The sequence below is a fragment of the Lithobates pipiens genome, unplaced genomic scaffold (genome assembly GCF_037356315.1).
Source record: "Lithobates pipiens isolate NorthernLeopardFrog02 unplaced genomic scaffold, aLitPip1_a1.2 Scaffold_8, whole genome shotgun sequence".
NCBI lineage: Eukaryota > Metazoa > Chordata > Amphibia > Anura > Ranidae > Lithobates > Lithobates pipiens.
In genome coordinates, this window is record NW_027507903.1 from 242,547,867 (window position 1) to 242,568,368 (window position 20,502).

Here is a 20,502-nt window from a genome sequence, read left to right on the forward strand (position 1 = left end):
ACGAACCATCAGAGCATTTACTGCAAAGGAGATTTCTGGTCTTAGCCACAAATTTGTGCAGCTTGAGAAGGGAGGTTCAATGTGACCTTGTAGAAGAGAGGTTCAATGTTGTAGAGACAGTATGATGGCTCTCAGTTATAGAATACTGATGGGTAGCTTTGTTTTCTGTGGGGATAATTTGCCTTGAACAGTCTTGGGAGTTGTAAACTCTGCCGTGCTTTCACATTCCAAGACCTGTGGAGGAATGACGTTTCCAATTGGTCAATTCAATTATACCGGCTTGTTTCCATCTTGATGTTGGATTGAAAGGGGTCTGAAGTGAAACTGAGCAAAGGGATCGGCCTTGAAGGAGGCCACCACAAAACCTAGAACCCTCATACAAAAGCAAATGAAGGGGTGTGCTCGTAATCTGAGTGTTCGAGAGCTGAAGCTTCAGAAGGAAGATTCTGGCTTGGTTTTTGAACACTCAGGGTATAGAGGAAAGTGTGAATAGTGCAGGTCTCCCTCAACAAAATGCAGAAAGCCATGATTGGAAATTAGGGAGAGACTTTTTGTATATGTCTAGTACACGTGGTACATCTTTCACAACTCCTTGAAGTTAGTGCAAGGTGGTCATCAAATCTGCCTTTGTTTGAAACTAGCAGATTGGAAGGCAAAAAGCGATGAGTGTGCAGGGATAAAAACTCAATTTTGTAACCCTTTAAAGTGACAGACTAGACCCAGAGGTCTGGTATGTCCAAGACGAAAACTAGCACAAAGGCCAACATCTACCGACCCCCCACTCCTAGAAGCAGGGGCTCCCCTTGATTGTCTGGAGTACTTCTGGGAAGGTTTGGTAGGCCAAGGCTTGTATTGAAAGAAAGTATTAAAGGGCATTATATGCATTGAGGTGAAAAACCTCTTGTAGTGCACTAGCCCTCCCAGAGCCCCCCCCCCCCCTTTACTTACCTGATCCCGATCATTCCTACCCAGGGCACAAGCGATCCAGCTGGTGTCTCAGGTCCTGATTGGATAGATTGATGGCAGCGCAGCCATTGGAATGCGCTGCTGTCAATTAAATCCAATGATGTGGGAGCCAGGGGCAGAGCATAGTCCTGCTGTTTGTGTCAATGGATCCTTTGACCATCTGGTTTTAGGTCAATATGCCAACACGGTAGCAGAAGGGGTAGGATCCTTGTAAAATATGGAGATCAACTTTTTCGGGTTTGGACCTAAAATCGTGTCTAGAATTGAAAGTGAAGTGAGCTGGGATAAAAAAAAAAATTTAAAAGTCAGGAAATGGTGTGTGTAGGGCATGCCACAATTGTAAATATCTGAAAAGCATAAAGTTGGTCCGGGAGAATTCAGTCTTAAGCTCTTAGGTTTTTAGTCCCATTTCAGAAATGGCATGGTGCAAATACACAAAGCTCTAGAAATCCAAAGGGTAAAGTCATATATTGTTAGAAATTCTGGTAATTGAGCATTGCATCATAAATGCATTTGAGCATGGAAAGCAGGACCCCCCGATCATACGAATCGCCAGATCCCAAATTCTCAAATGAGGACTGGCCAAATTAGATTGATGGGAGCGTTCGCCCCTTGTCCCGCACATGATAATTTGGAGGAGGTGAACGGCAAATTGGGATGCTGAACTGGCTACCAAAGCTGGATACCTTTTTGTTTATCTTGCTTATCGAAATTGTACAAAAGTGAGACAACTGAGAAACTATACAGTATAAGCTGAACTCTGGCAGATCCGCCCACCCCTAAACAATACCGGGTTCTTAAGTGCTCTCCATGCAAAATTTATGGCGACTAGAGCCCCAAATAAATTAAGAATAGAGTCCAGGGGGTGGAAACATTTGAGGGGACTATAGACCGGAGCATGCCATACCAGGTAAAGTATTTTGGGCAGCAAAATCATTTTTATCAAGTTAATTCTCCCCATGACTCCCAGAGAGGTGGCTCCATACCCAAGTATTGCTTTAATTAGAGCAAACAGGGGTTCTATGTTTAGCTTAAAGCAGAACTCTGGGGTAAGAAAAAATAAATAAAATACAGCCCCCTACACTAAACTCTAAACCATCATTACATTTGTCAAGTTTCTTACCATTGAAGAGAAAAGTCTGAGGCTGCATTCAAACTACAGCGTTTTGAATCACGGGCAGATTTGACAGAGCTGAGGTATGAATGACAATGTGGGACTCGCATTTGAGAGGCCATTCATTTGAATGACACCTCAAACCACGGTGCGGGTCTGCTGCTCAATAAAAAATCATACTGCAGTGGCGGGATGCATGTCACCCAAAAGTAGCAACATGATCGCAGCACGTTTTATCGTGTGGCAGACCCGCACTGCAATTTGAGGTGTCATTCAAATGAATGGCATCTCGAATGAGCACCGCGTTTTGTCATTCACACCCCAGTGTTGTCAAATCGCAGGCAGATCCGTAGTAAATCTGCCCGCAATTCAAAACGCTGTAGTGTGAATGCAGGCCCAACTGAATTTTCAGGAAGTCAGCTTTGTAATCCAAAAGATGCAGCATCTATTCTGCCAAGGAGGCGGTGTTAAACCAGGGATTACATCATATCTCTCTCCACAATAATGAAACTACACTTCCCGTGACACTTTGGGAATTGCAGTGAATGTGGGTGGGTACACTATACATGTTAAATGTGAACAAGCCCACTTCAACATAAATCACACCCTCTCTTTCTCAGTCTTATAAATGTAAAGCATGCATCTGCAGTGCATAATGTTTAGTTCATTCCATGTAGTATACTTTCATAAAATATTGAATTATCCCCCCTGTAGAGCTTAAGACTGAATTCTCCCGGACCAACTTTATGCTTTTCGGTTACTGGCTGCAATTTTTACGTGTCCTCTCTCTCCCCCTTTAGCCACAACAGCAGATAAACAAAAATTGGACATACACGCTTTAATTACTACCAAACCATAGACACATGCCCATAAGTATATATTATACTTGCCGTATTCTGCTGTAATAACAAATGGGTGCTAGTGAGCCTCCGCTGACGAGGTTACACTAGAAAAGGGGTAATGACGAGGGTGTACTAGTGAGGGTGCACTGAGGTACCCATCACTCACTGTGGTTATTCGGGAAGCGGCTTGTAAAGAGGACATTTGTACCAGTGCCTTATCCCCCCACTCTCCATCCTGAACACTGGTAGCCGCACTGATCCCCCACCCCAGCTACAGCCAGTGGGAGGATGGGGAGCCGACCAGGAGCAGCAGGGATGTTGGCGCGGGTCAGTGCCTGGTACAGGAGCGCCATGGAGAGAAGGAGAATGGCACAAAGCTCCCCTGCAGTAGCTAAAGCCGGTCGGAGGCGCCGTATGGCATTGGTGAGTGCGGGGGGGCTGGTATGTCAGAGCAATGAGGAGGCAATGGGATTTTCCAGCTCACAGGGCATTGATGCAGGAGGAGGGAGCACAGGAAAGGAGGGGGGAAATGCAAAAGCAAAAGTGGAGCAGTGAGGGGGAGAGGAAGATGCCGGGAGGTATCGGGCGGCAATTACAGGTGGCCAAGGGAGAATGACAAGACTGTCAGCTGAAAAAGGTAGAGGGGAGCTAAAGTAGAGTTTTTTGACAGTGGCTGGGAAGATTGTATGTAGGAATCCACCCCCATGGGCGGTAGAGACTGGGGGGGGTCTGTGTCCTGTCCACTACAGCAAGCAGGGATGGAAGTACAAGTCCCTGCTTGCTGAAGAGAACTACAAATGGGCTGTGCCAAGACCGGTGGCCGGGGGAAATAGAAGAAATAGCAGCCACCGGTCTTACAAAATCAAGAGGCTATTACAGAACAACTAGGGAGGTAACTAGAAGATAAAAAGGACATTCAATAAAAGGTAGGATCTCAGCTGACCCTGGTCAGAGGCAGTGAGGCATAAAGTGGCGAGGGGGGGGCTACCAAAAATCAATATCCTCAATACTCTCCTCCAGATCTTCAAGTAGAGATGTTTCTGCCGATTCCAGAACAGGGTCAGGGGGGAAACCGGGATGTGTATGGAAAGAGAGGATTGTGGATGTTCTGAAAGCTTTCCAAAGCTTTCAAAGTGTAGAAATCTGCTTTTGTCAGACAAGCCCCATGGGTGAGTGGGAGGAGTGTCAATACAGAACACTGCTTTAGAATAAAGAAACGGCTATCACCCGGAGCAGTGTTCTGGATTTCCTGTAGGCCATCTGTGAAATGCATGCTATTAGGTCCTTTAGTCCCAGTTGCCTTGCGCTTGTGATCTGCCATTACAAGCGAGGGGATTCCCAAGTGGGGTACGCATGGTTCAAGAGGCGGAATGGATGGGGTTTTACTTGTCTGGAGAAGGAGCAGCAATAATCCAGGAACTGACCTAATTTACCATGACTATGTCTCTGCAGAAGACTGCTGCAGGAATGCACCAACAAGCCGTTTGAGTTCTTGTCAAAACAGGTGGATTGAAACATGTCATCTGGGAGGCATGAAGCAGTTACCTTATTCTTCTAAGACCAAACCAAAATAGGAAGGAAAAAACATTTTTAAAACTACTCTATGAAAACAGAGACAAAATGGCAGGTGGTACCACAAAGTGGACACCACACAAATCTCTACGGCACTCCTGGCTCCTCCTCTTCTCGAGTGCCCCCCGTTGGAGAGCCGCTCTCCCTCAGGGCACTCGTGCGGGTGCATTCCCATTTCCGGCTGCTGCGTCCATTGACACAGACAACAGGACTCGGCCCTGCCCCCCCACGTCATTGGATTTGATCGATAGCAGTGGGAGCCAATGGCTGTAAAGATGAGAGGCGCCTCTGTGTAGACTGTAAAATTCTTATTTAATGCACAGGTGGTTAAAAACACTCACATTAAGTAGTACATTAACAGGCAATGTAAAGATTCCAAACCGGAGGGAGACCCTCGATGTGTCATCTGTATCCCTTGCTCTGGGGGAGTCCTGTCGGCGTGTGTCCGTTCCTGGGGGCTGCGTTGGATGTGCAGAGCTGGCCGATGTAAAGCAGTGAGCGTTCGAGGCGTGGAATGCTTGAGGAACTCCGGGCGACGGGAGATGACGTCACAGGGGATGTGACACGTTTCCTGAGCTGGCAAGACCGTGTATGACAGGACGGCTGCGCTCCTTTATCAAGCGCGCAGCCATCAATCAAGTGCGCTGCCATCAATCTAACCAATCAGGACCCGAAACAGAGGCTGGAACCGGTGTGCTTGTCCCCATCGCTGGAAAGACTGGGTTCAGGTAAGTAAAATGGGGACTCTGGGGGGGGGGGGGGGGGGGGGGTGGTGGCTGGGGGTGGTGCTGCATCACAGGAGGCTTTTCACCTTAATGCATGAGGGTTTACAACCCCTTGAGCACAGGATCCAGTACCCAAAGCAAACACTATGGGCCAGTGGGGTCTGAGTATAGTACCAAAAAGGTACACATCAAGGACAAACTATCCAGAATCTGCTTGATAGCAAAAGGCAATAAGCAGTCAAATGTTGATAAAAAAAATGAAGATAAAAAAACTCCCAACATATCCAGGGGAAGAACAGATCCAACTAAAGACACTAATAAGAAATGGGAGCGTCATGGAGTGGACAGAGTTAAATAGGCATGCACTAGGGATGGCCCTAACAAAACATTTTTGGTACCGTTAAATCATCCAAAAGTGAAAAAGTAGCAAAATATAACCCTTGGTCCAGGAACACCAGTCCAGTACGTTTAGGATATAACGTTTTTACAAAACAAACTTTATATTGGCTCTGACTTCTGACACTTCAGGGGAGGCACAACATCTCAGCAGTGCATTCTCCCTGTGTTTTGAGCACCCAGAATGCATGAGGCATGGGGACACCACCTATAACTCATGGGGATGTCTGAAGTCGGAACTGGGTATTTCGCAATGGCCTTTTTGTATTAAGGTGGACAGGATCCTGATATTCCAGTTTGCTGACAGCTATTCCTTACTGGAAAGCTTTCAGCACTAGCTTGTAGAAACTCCTAAATACACGCAGGACGGTTTCAGATCATTTTAATGCCATTAGAAACCATTATCATGCTTTTGTATAAAGGCAAATAAAAAAAATAAAAAAATCTAAAAAAAACACTTTTTACACTATAAATCTGAAGGTCTCTTTTGATTCAAAGTGATTTGGTCAAATAGAAATAGTATGAGTCATTGTGCTTTTAAACAAACTTCAAAGTATTGAAGTAAAATAAAAGGTCATCTGTTCATATAAAGCTATGCAACGAAGTCTTGCCCAATGCCACACCAGCAAAAAAAGATGCAATTTTAAAGAAACTAAGAGCTTTACTTCAAAGCTCCTTTATAACTAGAGGCAGTTCATTCTAGTACTTAAAGAACACCGGTCTTGATATATCTTATATGCCTTGAAAATAAAGGCTGCCATTGATGCCCCGTATCTGAAAACACGTACTTTCATATTTTTGTCTAAGCTTCTCCCTTCTAGCCTGTCATACGTCCTAGAAACCTGACAGAGAACCAATAGAATGCTAGGAGGCAACACAGATAGTTCTTTGAAAAACAGTCCATTTAAATAAGGAATAGATATATTTGTTTACAGCAAGAAGGGAGAAAAAAAAAAAAAACTGGGTGTTGAGCATCATGATAAATAAAAGTACACTGATAAATTCTATTGCAATCAATCCAGTTAAAATATTCTCAAAAAGCATGTATACATAAAAACGTTTAAAAAAAACGCCAATTTCTTTTGGATTTCAAATACATACTTCACAGAGAATGCCTATAAACACTGTTTAATGAACATTTTATTTCCCAGACTTGCCACAGACTGACAAACATCTCTTGATTTGCATAAAAATTATATAGATACACAGACATCATTAGTAAAAAGCACAAAAACAAAAATTTTTTTTTTTAAAAAACGGACTTACTCTGGAGAGTTGAGATTGAGGCCTAGTGTTGTCAAGTCACTTCCTAACGCAAGATGTACCATCCCTGGGTCTGTTTCAGCTGCCCTGATGAATGTTAACAAGCCAATCATGCCAAACTGATCGGTCACCATACCTTGAGGAATGTTGGTAACGCGGCCTGGACAAGACATACCAGCAATCACAATTAGAAACATCTAACAAAATATTTTTCTCAAGAGCTTGAGGTCCTGGTAATTAAAACAGGACAATAAGACAGGACTGTGTAGAGAATTAAAGCAGTAATAAACCCCCAAATCAAAAAAATGTAATATAATGCAGCTTACCAATCACTGGATGTGTTGGCTGCATTAGTTTTCTTTTTTAGGCTCCCCCCCCCTCTGTGTTTTCACCGCCTAACACCACACCTCCTGTATTAGAGTGCCTACACTCTGGATGGCGGAGGAACAGACACCTCTGGACAGCAGCATTGTCAGTATGGGGGAAGGTGAGGGTTAGATGATCTAGCAGGTTTTAAGTGCACTTACAATTTAAAGCCAAACTCCAGTTAACACATTTTTTCCCCCTTTTGGATTAAAGGTTGTATATAAAAGTTGATAACCCCCATCAGTGGTAAATGTTTTGTCTCAGCCACAACTGCAGGACAGCTTGCTCTGTTGAAAAATGAAACGGATTTACTGGCTGGATGACCAGCTGAAAATAAATTAAAGCCTAAAAAAGAAAAAACAAACAAATGCAGCCACCACATCTAGGAAGTGGTAATCTACAACATATTAAAAAGGTTTGCTTTGGGTTTTTAAACGGTTTTAAAGGAATTTAACAAAAAGGAAAGCCCCAGTTTAAATGTTGGTACCAATGTGTTCTGTAAGGGCCTTTTAAATTATGTTTAGGGTGGTCGCAGTGTTCTGGCATTTAAAGAGAACCAGTCACCACTTCCCCCCCCCCCCAAGACTATGAATAGTCAGGTCTTAAAATTAAAATATCTTTACAAGCTTTCTAATAAGAAACTTACATCGTTCACCTTATTCAGCTTTATGTATTTGGACTCTACCTTGAGAATCAAGCGTGAGGTCACCAGAAGTCTGACAGTTGCTATGCTTATCAACTGCTTGACCTTACACATTTTTTTCCAAGCTCCTAAAAGTGAATAATAGTGCCACATAACATAGCCCTAATCAGCATTTGTTACTGTCACAGTTCTACACATGCACGCTTTGGTTGGTTGATGTAGAAGATCAATGCAGCAACAGACCCCAGAACATTCATAAATCTGAAATAAATATTTAAAGAACAGCCCTATATTGTAAGGCACCAAAGGATACACTAGCAAAAAAAAAAAAATTACATTTGATTTAATTGTGCTTTGAATGTAAAGGGTTACAAGACCCCTCATCCATGGATTTAATGTATGCAACAAGAATCATTCCTTTCAGGAATTCTGAACTCCAGCAAAAACCAGGAAGATACACACACAGTATAACTTAAAGACAAATCACCACAACGAGCACAGTGATTGACAGCAAAGAACATCATTACATCCTCTGCATGTGACCACATTTTTCTTCTCTCCAAATGTGCTAGATTGGAAGAACAGATGCACACAAGTGCGAGTTTGAATGCTCTTCTGAAGAGTATGGTTACAGGTAGGATGAACAAATCCACCTGGGTTCCATTTGCAGGTTTACTGCTAACCTCACTGAAATCCTGCTAAATTGTGGCCATTTGTATGGCTAATATACACGCTAGTGACAACAAAACGCATGGGAGACCAGGCCCTGCCATGGGGGAACATGTACCAATGCCAAAACTGGAAAAAAAAAAAAAAATCATAACTGGTCCATCACACAGACAACATGGCTGCTGTGAGAGCAACCTTTTATAGCATGGATATGCAATTAGCGGACCTCCAGCTGTTGCAAAACTACAAGTCCCATCATGCCTCTGCCTCTGGAAGTCATGCTTGTGGCTGAGACTCATGGGAGTTGTAGTTCTGCAACAGCTGGAGGTCCGCTAATTGCATATCCCCGTTTTATAGGAAGAGGGCTAGGCTATACATTTTTTCAGTTTATTGGCACTTGTGACAAAGCTAACCAGGGGCAAAGGTTATGCATTGCATACTGGGTAATTCTTTTTCTGGTAAAGGTTTTTGGCCTAAAGCTCCTGGGAATTCACTGTGATGCGTCATAAGCTAATGAGTATGAACACAATGGTGGAATAGGGCATTCCAGGCAGAAAGCTGAATGTTTAAATACATAAACTGAATAACGTGACCCAATAATTCAGGGTAGAGTCTATAATGCAAATACTTAAAAAAAACTAAAAAAAACAAACAGAAAATCTCCAACTATTTGCTGTGAACTTGTGAAACTGGATTTTTGATTTGCCTGTAAAATCATGCACAGTACAGGACGTGGGTATTCGCATCCATAACAAATGGATGGCCTAGTGTCTTATTAAACCTTACTGACAATATAAATGGGTTATAGGCCACACCTTCAGATGACAATCAAAAAAACTTTAACATTCACACAATACAAGCCTCCGTTTTGTAATAAGCAATGTTAGGACCAAGTCACAAAGAGGGTCCTGTATTCTATACTGTAGGCCAGAAAAGGGATTTTACAAGCAAATCAAAAATAACATTTTTATCCTACAGTACAGGACTTCATAATCATAAAAGATGGGGCACCCCAAAGCAGTAAAATAAGTGGACAGTAACATGGCAGCCAATCTTCAACAGACCAACAATGACCTTAAAAAGTGAATGTAAACCCTTACATATAGCCACTGACGTGAATGGCCTCAAGCGATACAGAGATGAAACAAATCCTCCTACACAAGCTGTACATGTATTTGTAGGTCTTTCCCCTACATCCAAAGTGCAAAATTTACACATGATCTCAGCTCTGAAAAGCAGGGGGTGGAGAGCTGAAGTTACATCAGTGAGGAGAGTTCTGAGAGCTGATTAGCGGAAAGAGACACACCCCCTTCAATCAGCACACAGGAACAGAGCTGAGAATGCCAATCACAGACTGTGCCCTCCCGCCACCATTTTTCTCTTGGCCTCAGGAAAACGCTTCAGAAGTGGCTTATGCTTAGAACAACAAGGTAGCAGAGAGAAATTACACTTCGTGCTCTGGATTGAGACAAGCACCAACTATAGAAGGATAGGTTAACAGATTCCAGAAGGCGCTAGAACAATTCTAGAAATTCAAAGAATGAAGTGTAAAATTTCTTTAAAAAAAGAAAAAAAGTCAGTTCAAAAGTCCCACACATGATATAACTGCAAATAGCAGTGTTCCAATCATGCAGGAAAGAGGATGCGATTATCCAACGCCACAAACAATCACCCTCAAGTGCTCACCCTATGTAAATCTCTCTCCGAACGATTATGCCACACAGAAATTTTTTTGGCATAAAGTGCTCAGCATGCACCATTCGAGTCTTCCTCTACACTGATATGAATGATAATCTGGTGGTTCCTCAGATATGGGGAAAAGAAAAGGGAATGTGCATAGTGTATTACCATAAAGTATATTACACTTTAACAAACATCTAATAACTAGCCACAAACTAAACAAACTAAAGATGTCAAAAAGGCATATCACATATCCCAGCTGATCACTTGGCAATGCAAAGGGCTGTCCCACACATCTTCAGCAACCCTTCCAGGATAAGGAGTAGTGTCAATACAGATTGCCGTGCTGCTGCACCCAGACGCAGCATTTCATCCACTGGGTCGACCAAAAGGATTACAGCCAAAACCCAGGATGTGCCTTAGCTGGAAACTGAGGCTCCTTAGCATTCAGAAAATTAAAAAAAAAAAAAAAAAAAAAGGGGGGGGGTGTAGACGTCACACAAGAACACGGATTTCCTGAAAGATAAATGTACCTCTGGGATGATGCCCACAGCTTGACTGAGACTCCATGTTTTTGTGTACAACAACTTCTATGGTATTTTTGAAGTGATCTATACTGCAGATCACAAAATTAGAGAACAATTTATGAACACTTGATTTTTTCAGAAAAAATATAATCTTCACTGCTCAACATTTGATGGAATTTTTGTCGTGGTTATACCGTGCTAATACAACAGTGTTTTTCAAAATAACCAACAAAAAACACTTTCATTTTGTAGAAAACGCAATGATCAAAATTAGGGAACAGCAATGACTGTAGCACACAGAAAGATTACAACTAAAAATTTCTGAATGTTACAACAATCAACAATTAGTAGGCAGTGTACAGGCCCTTGCTTTGAATGACTTCAGCACATCTGCGGCCACAGGACATCACTAGTCTCTCACACTGCTCTGGAGGGATTTTGTTCCACTCTTCTTCCAGTCTCTTCTACAGTTCAGTGACTGTAGTGAGTTTCTCGGCCATAACTGTTCCAGAGGTTTTCTATTGGGTTTAGAAAAGAACTCGGGGCTGGCCACTTCATTATTTCAATGTTTTCAGCTTCAAGGAACAGCTTTACCCATTTTGCTGTGTGACAAGGGGCATTGCCGTGCATGAAAATTGCTGGCCGATTGGGTGATGAACGCAGAGAAGGAACAGAATGTTAAAAGAAGGTTCTAATAAACATTTGCATTCACTCTGCCATGTAGCTGTAAAAGAGGCTCCACGCCAACATCCCCCAAACTATGACGCTTCCTCCCTCCACCTTTCACTGACTTCTTTACACACTTTGGGTTCAGTCTTTCCCCAGTTTCATGGGGAAAGTCCATCTACAACAGCAACCTGTGCATACATGCTTACCAGTTCCTCCCTTTGGGGAGTGTATTATATATATAGTAGGTGATACCTGCCCTGCACACTATACATTTGTATTCCTTGGCTACTATGGTGTTGCCCTGTTCGATCTCCCTCTATGAACATGGGTGGTGTGCACTGGATAATATAGCACAAACGGTATGTTTGGCTTTTACTTTCACACTTGTTTCACTTATATCCTTTTTACCCTATTTTTTGTGGTGGTTTGCCCTTTTCCACATTTCCTTTTCTTCCCAATTTGGTCACATTTCTTTGGGAATTTTTTACTTGCGTAGGACACTTTAGGATGCACAATTAAGCACTTCCTTTTTATAGGCTCTTTTTACAGCCCCTATACACAGTCTATTTTCCATCCCTGTTCACCTATATATCGCTCTTTAGGTGTGTATAGGTTAATGTCTCATCTCACTTTAACTCTCATATCATATATCTGTTTAAATTTGAAGAGTCCTTTACAACCCCCCGCATCTGCCGTGGGAGGAAACCGATGGGTCCTGTGATCTACTGCTTCCTCCTTTGTGGGTGAGCTGATCCCCTCGCTATTTAAATTACTGTAACTCTTCTGTTATGTCATTATATGATTCGCTGCTATTTGATTATTTGCAAATATTTTTATTTACTCTATAGACTATCCTCCTGAAGAAGCGGTTCGCCGCGAAACCGGTAGAGGAAACGTTTCTGTACCCCTCTTCAATAGAAACCTTACGGGCTTACCCGTCGGTAGTTTATTAAATTGTGGTGTATATGATTTTAGCAATATGAAAGTTTTGATGGATTTCAATTTTTTTTTGTCCTTATTAAATTACTTGTAATTTTTTTATAACAAAGTCTTTTATGATTTATTTAGTACCGCAATAGTCCCCTCAACAAACATTTTTGGGTGTGGATATCAAGGGAGCAGCCTCAGCAACTGCCCCAATATCCTTAGAATTCCCAATTCTTGACAACTTTCCCCAGTTTGACGATGAACATGATGGTTTCCCATTGGACCCAAATAAAGTAAACTTGCTTTTGTCACCAAGGTGAACTTTGGACCAGTTCTCCTCTGTCTACACAAAATGCTACTCAGCAAAAAGGTTAGTTTAGCCTTTTGATTCTACTAATGAGAGGTTTGGTCACTGCAGAGTGGGCTTTCAGTCCAAATTCTCTAAAACAGCGAGACACTGTATGACAAGACAGATCTTTACTCTGATCAACACTGAACTGGCGGGCAATAGCAGCTGCAGCGTTGAACCAATTGCCCATTGAGATTCTCCGCAAGGTCCTGTCCTCTCTTGAGCTTGTCTTTCATGGACAACCAGCCTTCTTGGGGGACTTGAATAAGTTTGTGACATTGTAAAGATGCGATATTCTAGAAATAACAGATTTGGAACGACAAACTTCTCTTGGTATGGCAGAAAAGGTCATCCCTTTGACCTTCATCTGGATAACCTGCTGCCAGAGGGCTTCAGTCACTTAACAGCTCACCATCTTACAATGTCAGTGAAAACTGGAACGTTAGGCTGCCAGTTAAAATAGGGGTCGTCAGATCATTAAAAAAAAAAAAATTTGCACAAGTTGCCAGATTAACACCAATAACTGGGAGGTATCCAAAAGTGTTCTAATGTTGATCAATGTTCTTTTTCAAATCTCATTAATTTTATTCTGTGCTTCAAAATATATGCAACTCTTTTACTCCTGTTAGAAAATTTCATATAGGACTAAGCAATGATCTTGATATTTAGGAAATTTTAGTTTGTTCTCCAATTTTGATCTCCAGTGTAGATTTGTTAGAAGTACAGCCAAAGATTGTTTGGCTGTCCTCCTGTGGATCAATGGAGTGCAGTTTGTTCTGCATTCCTGTGACCCGTTTTCAGCAGACAGTGGACTGAAGCCCACTGTCAGCTGACGTCAAAGAGCCGGTTCAGGCTCGGGAAAGATTGCAACCATATGGTCGGGATCAGCCCACATGCCTGGACTGGCAGCCGACTCAGCCTCTCAGCGAGTCTGAGCCAGCCACTCCCGCCCTCTCCACAGCCCAGCTCTCCAGTCACTCGGTTCTCACTGTTTGAGGCAGCAGGGGACAGACCCAGCATCAGACTGATGCTGCATCTAGCTAGGCAAGTAGGAAAAAGAGAAAAAAAAAAAATATTCGGATTTTTTTTTTTTAATTATCTAAACTGGCTTTATTATATGACTTCTTTGAAGAAAAAAAAAGTGCAACCAAATTAGGTGTAAAGCTAAAAAGGTATAGTATAGTAAACTATCATATAGTGTGCGTATTGCTGCTAACACTTAAAGTGGTTGTAGAGTCTTAATTTGAACTTTTACCTACAGGCAAGCCTATAATAAGGCTTACCTGTAGGTTAAAAAAAAAAAAAAAAAATATTCTGACTGCAGCGGCGCATGCGCACAGGGGATTCTCGGCTGGAAGCCCGGCAGACGCCGGACCCTGGCGGAAAGAATATATTTATAATATAATATATATTTATAATATAATATAGTGTGCATCTATCATATATATATATCTATCTATCTATCTATCTATATACACACACACACAAATCCGTGTAAAAACAAATATCCGTGTCCATCTAAATTGTGTAAATCCGTAAATGTTCTCCACCACGCAAGACTTGCAATAAAGTAGTGTGCACCACCAACATGTGTTGCACGCTAGCCTGCCACCTTACTGATATGACCAGTGTCACCAGCAGGTCAAAGCACGCAGTGTTCCCCTTTAAGAAAAATGGGGGTGTGGATTTGATGAATCAGCTTCAATACCTCCTATATTGCCATAATAGCCTCCAAACTCATGGTCAGAATAAGGGAACATAGACAGACAATCTAGTGTTCTCTGTATCAATGGCTTTTATTAACAGAACAAATAAATTGTATTTCAGTAATGCTAGCTATCATTGTGTAAAAAACACATTTTGATATGCTGCCTTGCAGAGATGGTCACAGGCGACTTCACACTCCAGGCTCCCACGGTCATTTCTCTGCATGTCAGCATATCAAACGTATGTGTGTTACACGATGATAGTTAGCACTGCTGAAGTGCCATCTACACAAGTGCAATTTATCTGTTCTTTTAATAAACACCATTGATACAGAGCACACTAGATTGTGTGTTCCGTTCCCTTACATATTCTGACCATGAGTTTTCAGGCTGGTATGGTGATATAGGAGATATTGAAGACTATTCATCAAATCCACATCCCCATTTCCCTTAAAGGGCAACACAGTGTGTTTTGACCTGCTGGTGACACAGGGGTCATATCAGTAAGGTGAGCAGCTAGAGTGCAATATATGCTGGTGGCCCACACTACTTTACTGCAGGTCTTACGAGGTGAAGGAGCACAGATATACACAATTTTATACGGATACTGATATATTTGTAATTGTACACTGATTTTTTTATATCCATTTGATTTTTTTTTTTTAACTTAACTATAGATATGGAGGAATTGTGCTACACTATGTTAGATATTGTCGCTTTATTATATTTAGTAATACCTCAGATTGCGAGTAATGTGGTTAAGCATTTCGCAATATGAGCGATTATTTTTTAACTCTGTTCACGAGCATCAACTTGCAAAACGAGGATTCAAGCCTTTGCGATGTGCAGTACTGCATTTGGCCAGAGGTGCAGGGGCGCCGGTAACACTCGGAGCTGCTTGGTTCCCTGGCCACATGTGGTACTGCATACAATAAAAATCACTGTGGAACAAATTATCTGAGTTTCCATCAACTTCTATTGGTAAACTCGCTTTGATATATGAGTGCTTTGGATTACAAGCATTCTTTTGGAACGAATTATGCTCATAATTCAAAAAGGTACCGCTTGTATTTTATTAAATAAAAAAAATTCTCTCCCTTTCTTGTTCCTTGTTTTCCTGCGAGGATGTACTTCTTTGTTGTTTTTATTTTGGTATATTATTTACTTTACTGCGGTTTTACATTTTTAGTTTTCTATATGGCACTGTAATATGGGAATATTCAAGAGGTGTTTGAGGTCCTGAGGAAGCGAGGGTCCCTGTGAAATGAGTTGACCCCATTGCAGCTACTATCTTGACACCCCCATCTGGGTTTTTCAGTGATTGGCTGCTGATGGGATTATGACCTCAAATATCAATTATTTTAATATTTGTGAGAAGTTTTTAATGTATACAATAAAATTGTATGTTCTCTTTTAATTGAGTTACTATTGGGGGCATAGGTAAAGTCCCGCTGTTGTGATTTTTGTGGTTTCTGATTGAGGACAGTGAAAGGAAGGCAACCTCCTCATTTAAGTTGAATCCAGATACCACTTTAGGCAAGAAAGCAGCGTTTGGTCACAGGCCCACCTTATCTGTGCAATACCAAAAATGTCTCTTTACAAGATAAAGCAGCCAGTTCTAGAACCCATCTGACTGCAGTAACTGCCACTAGGAAAGCCAGTTTACTTTTAAGATCCACCAAGGGAAGCTCCTAGATCAGTATAAAAAGGCAGCCACTAGAGCCCAAAAGCACCAGAGGAAGAGCCACAGTCTCACAGGAGACCGTTGAGGCGGAACAATGAGCCAACCCCTAAACATATACAAAGAGTGAGAGGCCAAAGATCTGTAGAACAATATATCTAAGGCCCGATCTTTCAAAGTTCTCAATGCAAGTTTCTGGTCCAGGCCAGACTGCAGATCAGTGGTGGCCCGTCCATAGGGGGCATATGGGTGACGCGACCCCCCCAAGCTTTTCACACACACAAAAAAAAAAAAAAAAAAAAGAAAAAGAAGAAGAAGGTGGTCAGTCACTTGAACACTTCCTAAGCACTGGACACATTGCGGTCTATGGGAAGCTTCCCAGCTTGCAATCAGCTGATTTGCCTGTGTTTAGGGCATGATCGGGGAGCAAGGCACCCCCACTCTAAACCGATTTGTCTCTGGCTCCTGCGCTTTTTTTTTCTAATTGGTCTGGGCTGAAGTTTGACTAGGCAGTATTTTTTCGGCACTGAAGCGTCACTTCCACTTCACCAGCTGCCACTGCTACAGATAAGCCAGAAGGCATTCCGCTGAATATTAGCAAGGGTGCAATTTTCTCTCACACCAATGAAAGTATACCTTCCAAGTAGAAGTCATCTCTGCCAGGACCTGGCTTTCAACAGCCACAACATTGAAGCCAGCGAACATGAAGCAGGATGGAAGAAGGGATCTCGAGACAGATGATCTGGTTGGTCCAGAAGTAGCCAAGAGGCTCCACTAGCAGGCAAATCATATCTGAGAACCAAGACCTCCTTGACCAGTTTGGACCTAGCAAAAATTACCAGCATCTTTTCTATCTCAAACCTGTAAAATAAAAGATGAGGTAGAAGCTACAGGAGGAAAGACATAGATCAGCTGGGATCGATCTTACAGTCCACAGAGCATCCACTGATCACTTGTGGATACCGTAATCTGGTCACAAATCTGTCCAACTTCTTAGAGAATATGGATGCCAGGAGTTCCACATCTGGTGTCCAAGTGGCTGCTCAATAGATAGCAGCCATAGGGCCTTTCCAGTGAAGTGGGAAATGCCTAAATAGGGTGGTCCAGAGATGGACATGGTGGGGGAACACAATGTTTAACAGGTCAGCAACCGACTCGCTTCAGTCAGGTCCAAAACTTTGCCCACTTTGGTTGGGCACCCGACCCCCTAAGGGACCATGGCCTTGAGCCTGTAGAGCAGGGATATGCAATTAGCGGACCTCCAGCTGTTGCAAAACTACAAGACCTATCATGCCTCTGCCTCTGGGAGTCATGCTTGTGGCTGTCAGAGTCTTGCTATGCCTGATGGGAGTTGTAGTTCTGCAACAGCTGGAGGTCCGCTAATTGCATATCACTGCTGTAGAGCATGCAGCAGTGATGTGTGCACAATGCACCATATTTCTAGGTGCATTGTCCTCCTGCCAGGTCCTGTGTAGTTTCAGCATTACAGGTCATCCCAACTCCCATCTTTATCTGGGGTCAGGGTACAGTCCCTGCAGCACTAAACCAGGGGAAAACAAACAGGAATGGTTACATTGTTGCAATGGTTTGGTATAGTCAAGGTCTTTTGATAGAAAATTTCTAATATTAAAAACACCCTTGAATATATCTCTGAGGGGAGAATGTACGCATCACCTAAGGACACTAGCAAAATAATTGCATGGTGGAAGTGTTCAAGCTTTGATTGGCTTTGCCGGTGTCCAATCATCTAAAAGGTGTGGCACAGAACCCATCCAATCCATTCATGAATATGAAGACCTATACTGTACTGTAGGATTAAGAAAACGCAAATCTAATATTTTTAAGGAACATAAATCAATGCTGACCGTGCACAGAGAAGCAATAAAAACGTACCATACTTCTACCTTCACAGCGAGCAAGACCCTCTTACCATGAAAAGCCCAAACTTCCATAAATGAGTTATGCATCTACCCTCCCACAGTACAAATACCTGAAGCAACAGCAAATGTATTAGCATAGGTCCACTCCTCTATCTACCTTCCCACCAACAGTGCTTGTGCTTCGAGAGGCATCACTCTAGCACCAAGTAATGCATTATGGGAGGCAGAGGGAAGTGTACATCTGCACTAAACGCCAAGATTGTCATGGCTCCAGTGTATATGGAGGCAGAGAGTGTTCTACACAAACAAACAGTTTGCTTGACAAGAAATGACTGCCTTTCTTTAAACAAAAGTTCTAACTGGGCACAAAAACTCCCAATATTATTCAATGTCTTTCAAAGATGCAAACAAATACAGAAAAGAAACCATGGATTTCAAATACATTACCATCAGGTAAAACCTGAATCCCTTTTTTCTGCTGGTTATTATTTTGCGTCGTGGAGCTTTTGTCTCCTGGAAATTTGGGTCCATCCGTAGTTGAAACAGTCTTTCCCGGTGTATTTAAATTCTGCATGCAAACAAACAACAGATTTGACTTTTGCAAAATGATGTACAATATTGTGGAATCTATACACATATATGGAAAAGACTTTGTGGTCTAAGAGCCTTGGCTCAATTCTCTTCAATTGACCAAGGGTTCATTAACACAGGCACAGAGACCAGTAGAGCTTGAAGAGCGATTTGTTTATCTTCTTGTTCTAATGTGTTGCTGCATGCAGGCAACCTATACAAAAGTGGATGGATATTCATTGGCTGTATGCACTCACTTAGCCCAGTTTTACAGGTATGCACAGATAGGTGCATGTCTCCGAATGCACAGGCTCTGCGTACCTGTCAAATGAAATTGTGAAGGTACGTTTATACAGGTGATGAGCATCCATTTACTTCTCAACAGATAAAGGACTCTTCACGTTGTATGGGGCTGTGCATTGTGTGAACAAATCCTTAGTACACTTGCTGTAATATGCCCTTCCTGCCAATGAGAATATGTAAAACCAACATTTCATATTCCTGATATGTGCCTGCTGTATCATGTACTTGCATGAAAATCCTGTACTTTTTTCCTTTGTGTGAAATCCCTGGTGTTCCTGTCAGTTCCTCCGCTTTCCTATTAAAAACTGACCACATTAGGCACCTGAGCACAGCATGATCAGTTCTCTAGCTATGCAGCGTAGTCTGGCTGCTCTCCTCCAATGATCATGACTTGTCCTGACACACCTCTCCTGCATAGCCTTTCAATTAGAAGATCAGTGTGCTGCGGTTTCTCCTCCCCCAGCTTTTATGCAGCGGAGAACAGAGGGAATTTCACAGATAGAGGTATAAATCATATCATAAAAAAAGTGGAATACGCCACTTTATAGATCAAATATTAGTGCAAAAAAACTCCCATAACAGATATAGAGACCATCAACATAAATCACAAAATCATATTCATTAGCATAAATAGCCCATAATAACAGTTGCAAAAAAATATAAAAACACCACAACAACAAAGTCTTCACAGAATGACCCAGTCACCGTGATCCAAAGAAAAGTGTAGAAATAGGTTAATCCTTTAAACCGTGCTCCACTGCAAACCATGTGTGAGAAATTCAAACTCTCCAGAAATTCATAATGAATATACCTTGCAGCAATTGTAATTATCAAACAGCAGCGAGTATAGAGGCGATGTCTCCAAACCACAGAGGTGTCTCCTTACAGTGATCAACGTGCTTCTCCCAAGCCTTAATGAGAATCATAGCGCAAGGTTTATTACAAGTCGGGTGAAGCAGAGAAGTAAATAATGCACACTTACATTTAGGGTTGCTGTCAGCGCCAACACGTTCAGCTTTAGTGAATGCACCCGCCATCTCTCCAGGTCATGGTGTGCGTTCCAGAGCACAGGAGGTAGAAACCAGGAAGCTGGATGTGCCGATGATAATGGTGAACTCGCAGCCTTAATGCATTTCGTGATCAACACGTCATCAGGAAGCATACCCGCCACCAAAAGAGTCTTGCAAGCAGCAACTTTGGGGCAGTGCAGGAGCGCTTCGGCAGCACCACAACATGGGCACGATTAACCCTTTCTTCAGCCGCTAGCGGGGGTTAAAAGTGCCCTGCTGGCGGGCAAAAAGCACCGCTATAACTAGCAGGGCTTTACCGCTAACGCCCGCACTGCCCCAGTGTGAAAAGGGGTTCTTAGAGGGGCTGCTGTACATATTGTTGTGTTCCTTTCATACAAAAAGCTCCAGGAAAGTAGCAACTCTTTTTAGAGGATCTAAAATGTTTTTGGCAAATTGTATTTCTTATTCCAGGGGCTTTCTTAAATCTAAAAATGGGAATTTTAGGGAGTATTTTATTCAGGCTATTATCATTCAATAAAATTGGCCAATATTTGTGTATAATCTTTTTGACACACCTGTAATAGGTCTTGAACCGTGTAATGAAGGCCATCTCAGTGGGGGTGGTTTTTTGTTTTTTGTATCAA

The 20,502-nt window shown here is 42.3% G+C and overlaps 1 protein-coding gene across 6 annotated transcripts in view; it reads right to left on the bottom strand.

The window, feature by feature from the left end:
• Positions 1–20,502, bottom strand: part of CNOT2 (CCR4-NOT transcription complex subunit 2) — a 124,278-nt gene that overhangs the window by 24,585 nt on the left and 79,191 nt on the right. For all 6 annotated transcript variants that reach the window (XM_077468858.1, XM_077468860.1, XM_077468862.1 and 3 more), the window contains 2 exons: positions 18,423–18,543; positions 6,882–7,038 (listed from right to left, as the gene is read on the bottom strand). In XM_077468858.1, coding sequence (XP_077324984.1) covers positions 6,882–7,038; positions 18,423–18,543 — 278 coding nt within the window. The remainder of the gene's footprint in view (positions 1–6,881; positions 7,039–18,422; positions 18,544–20,502) is intronic.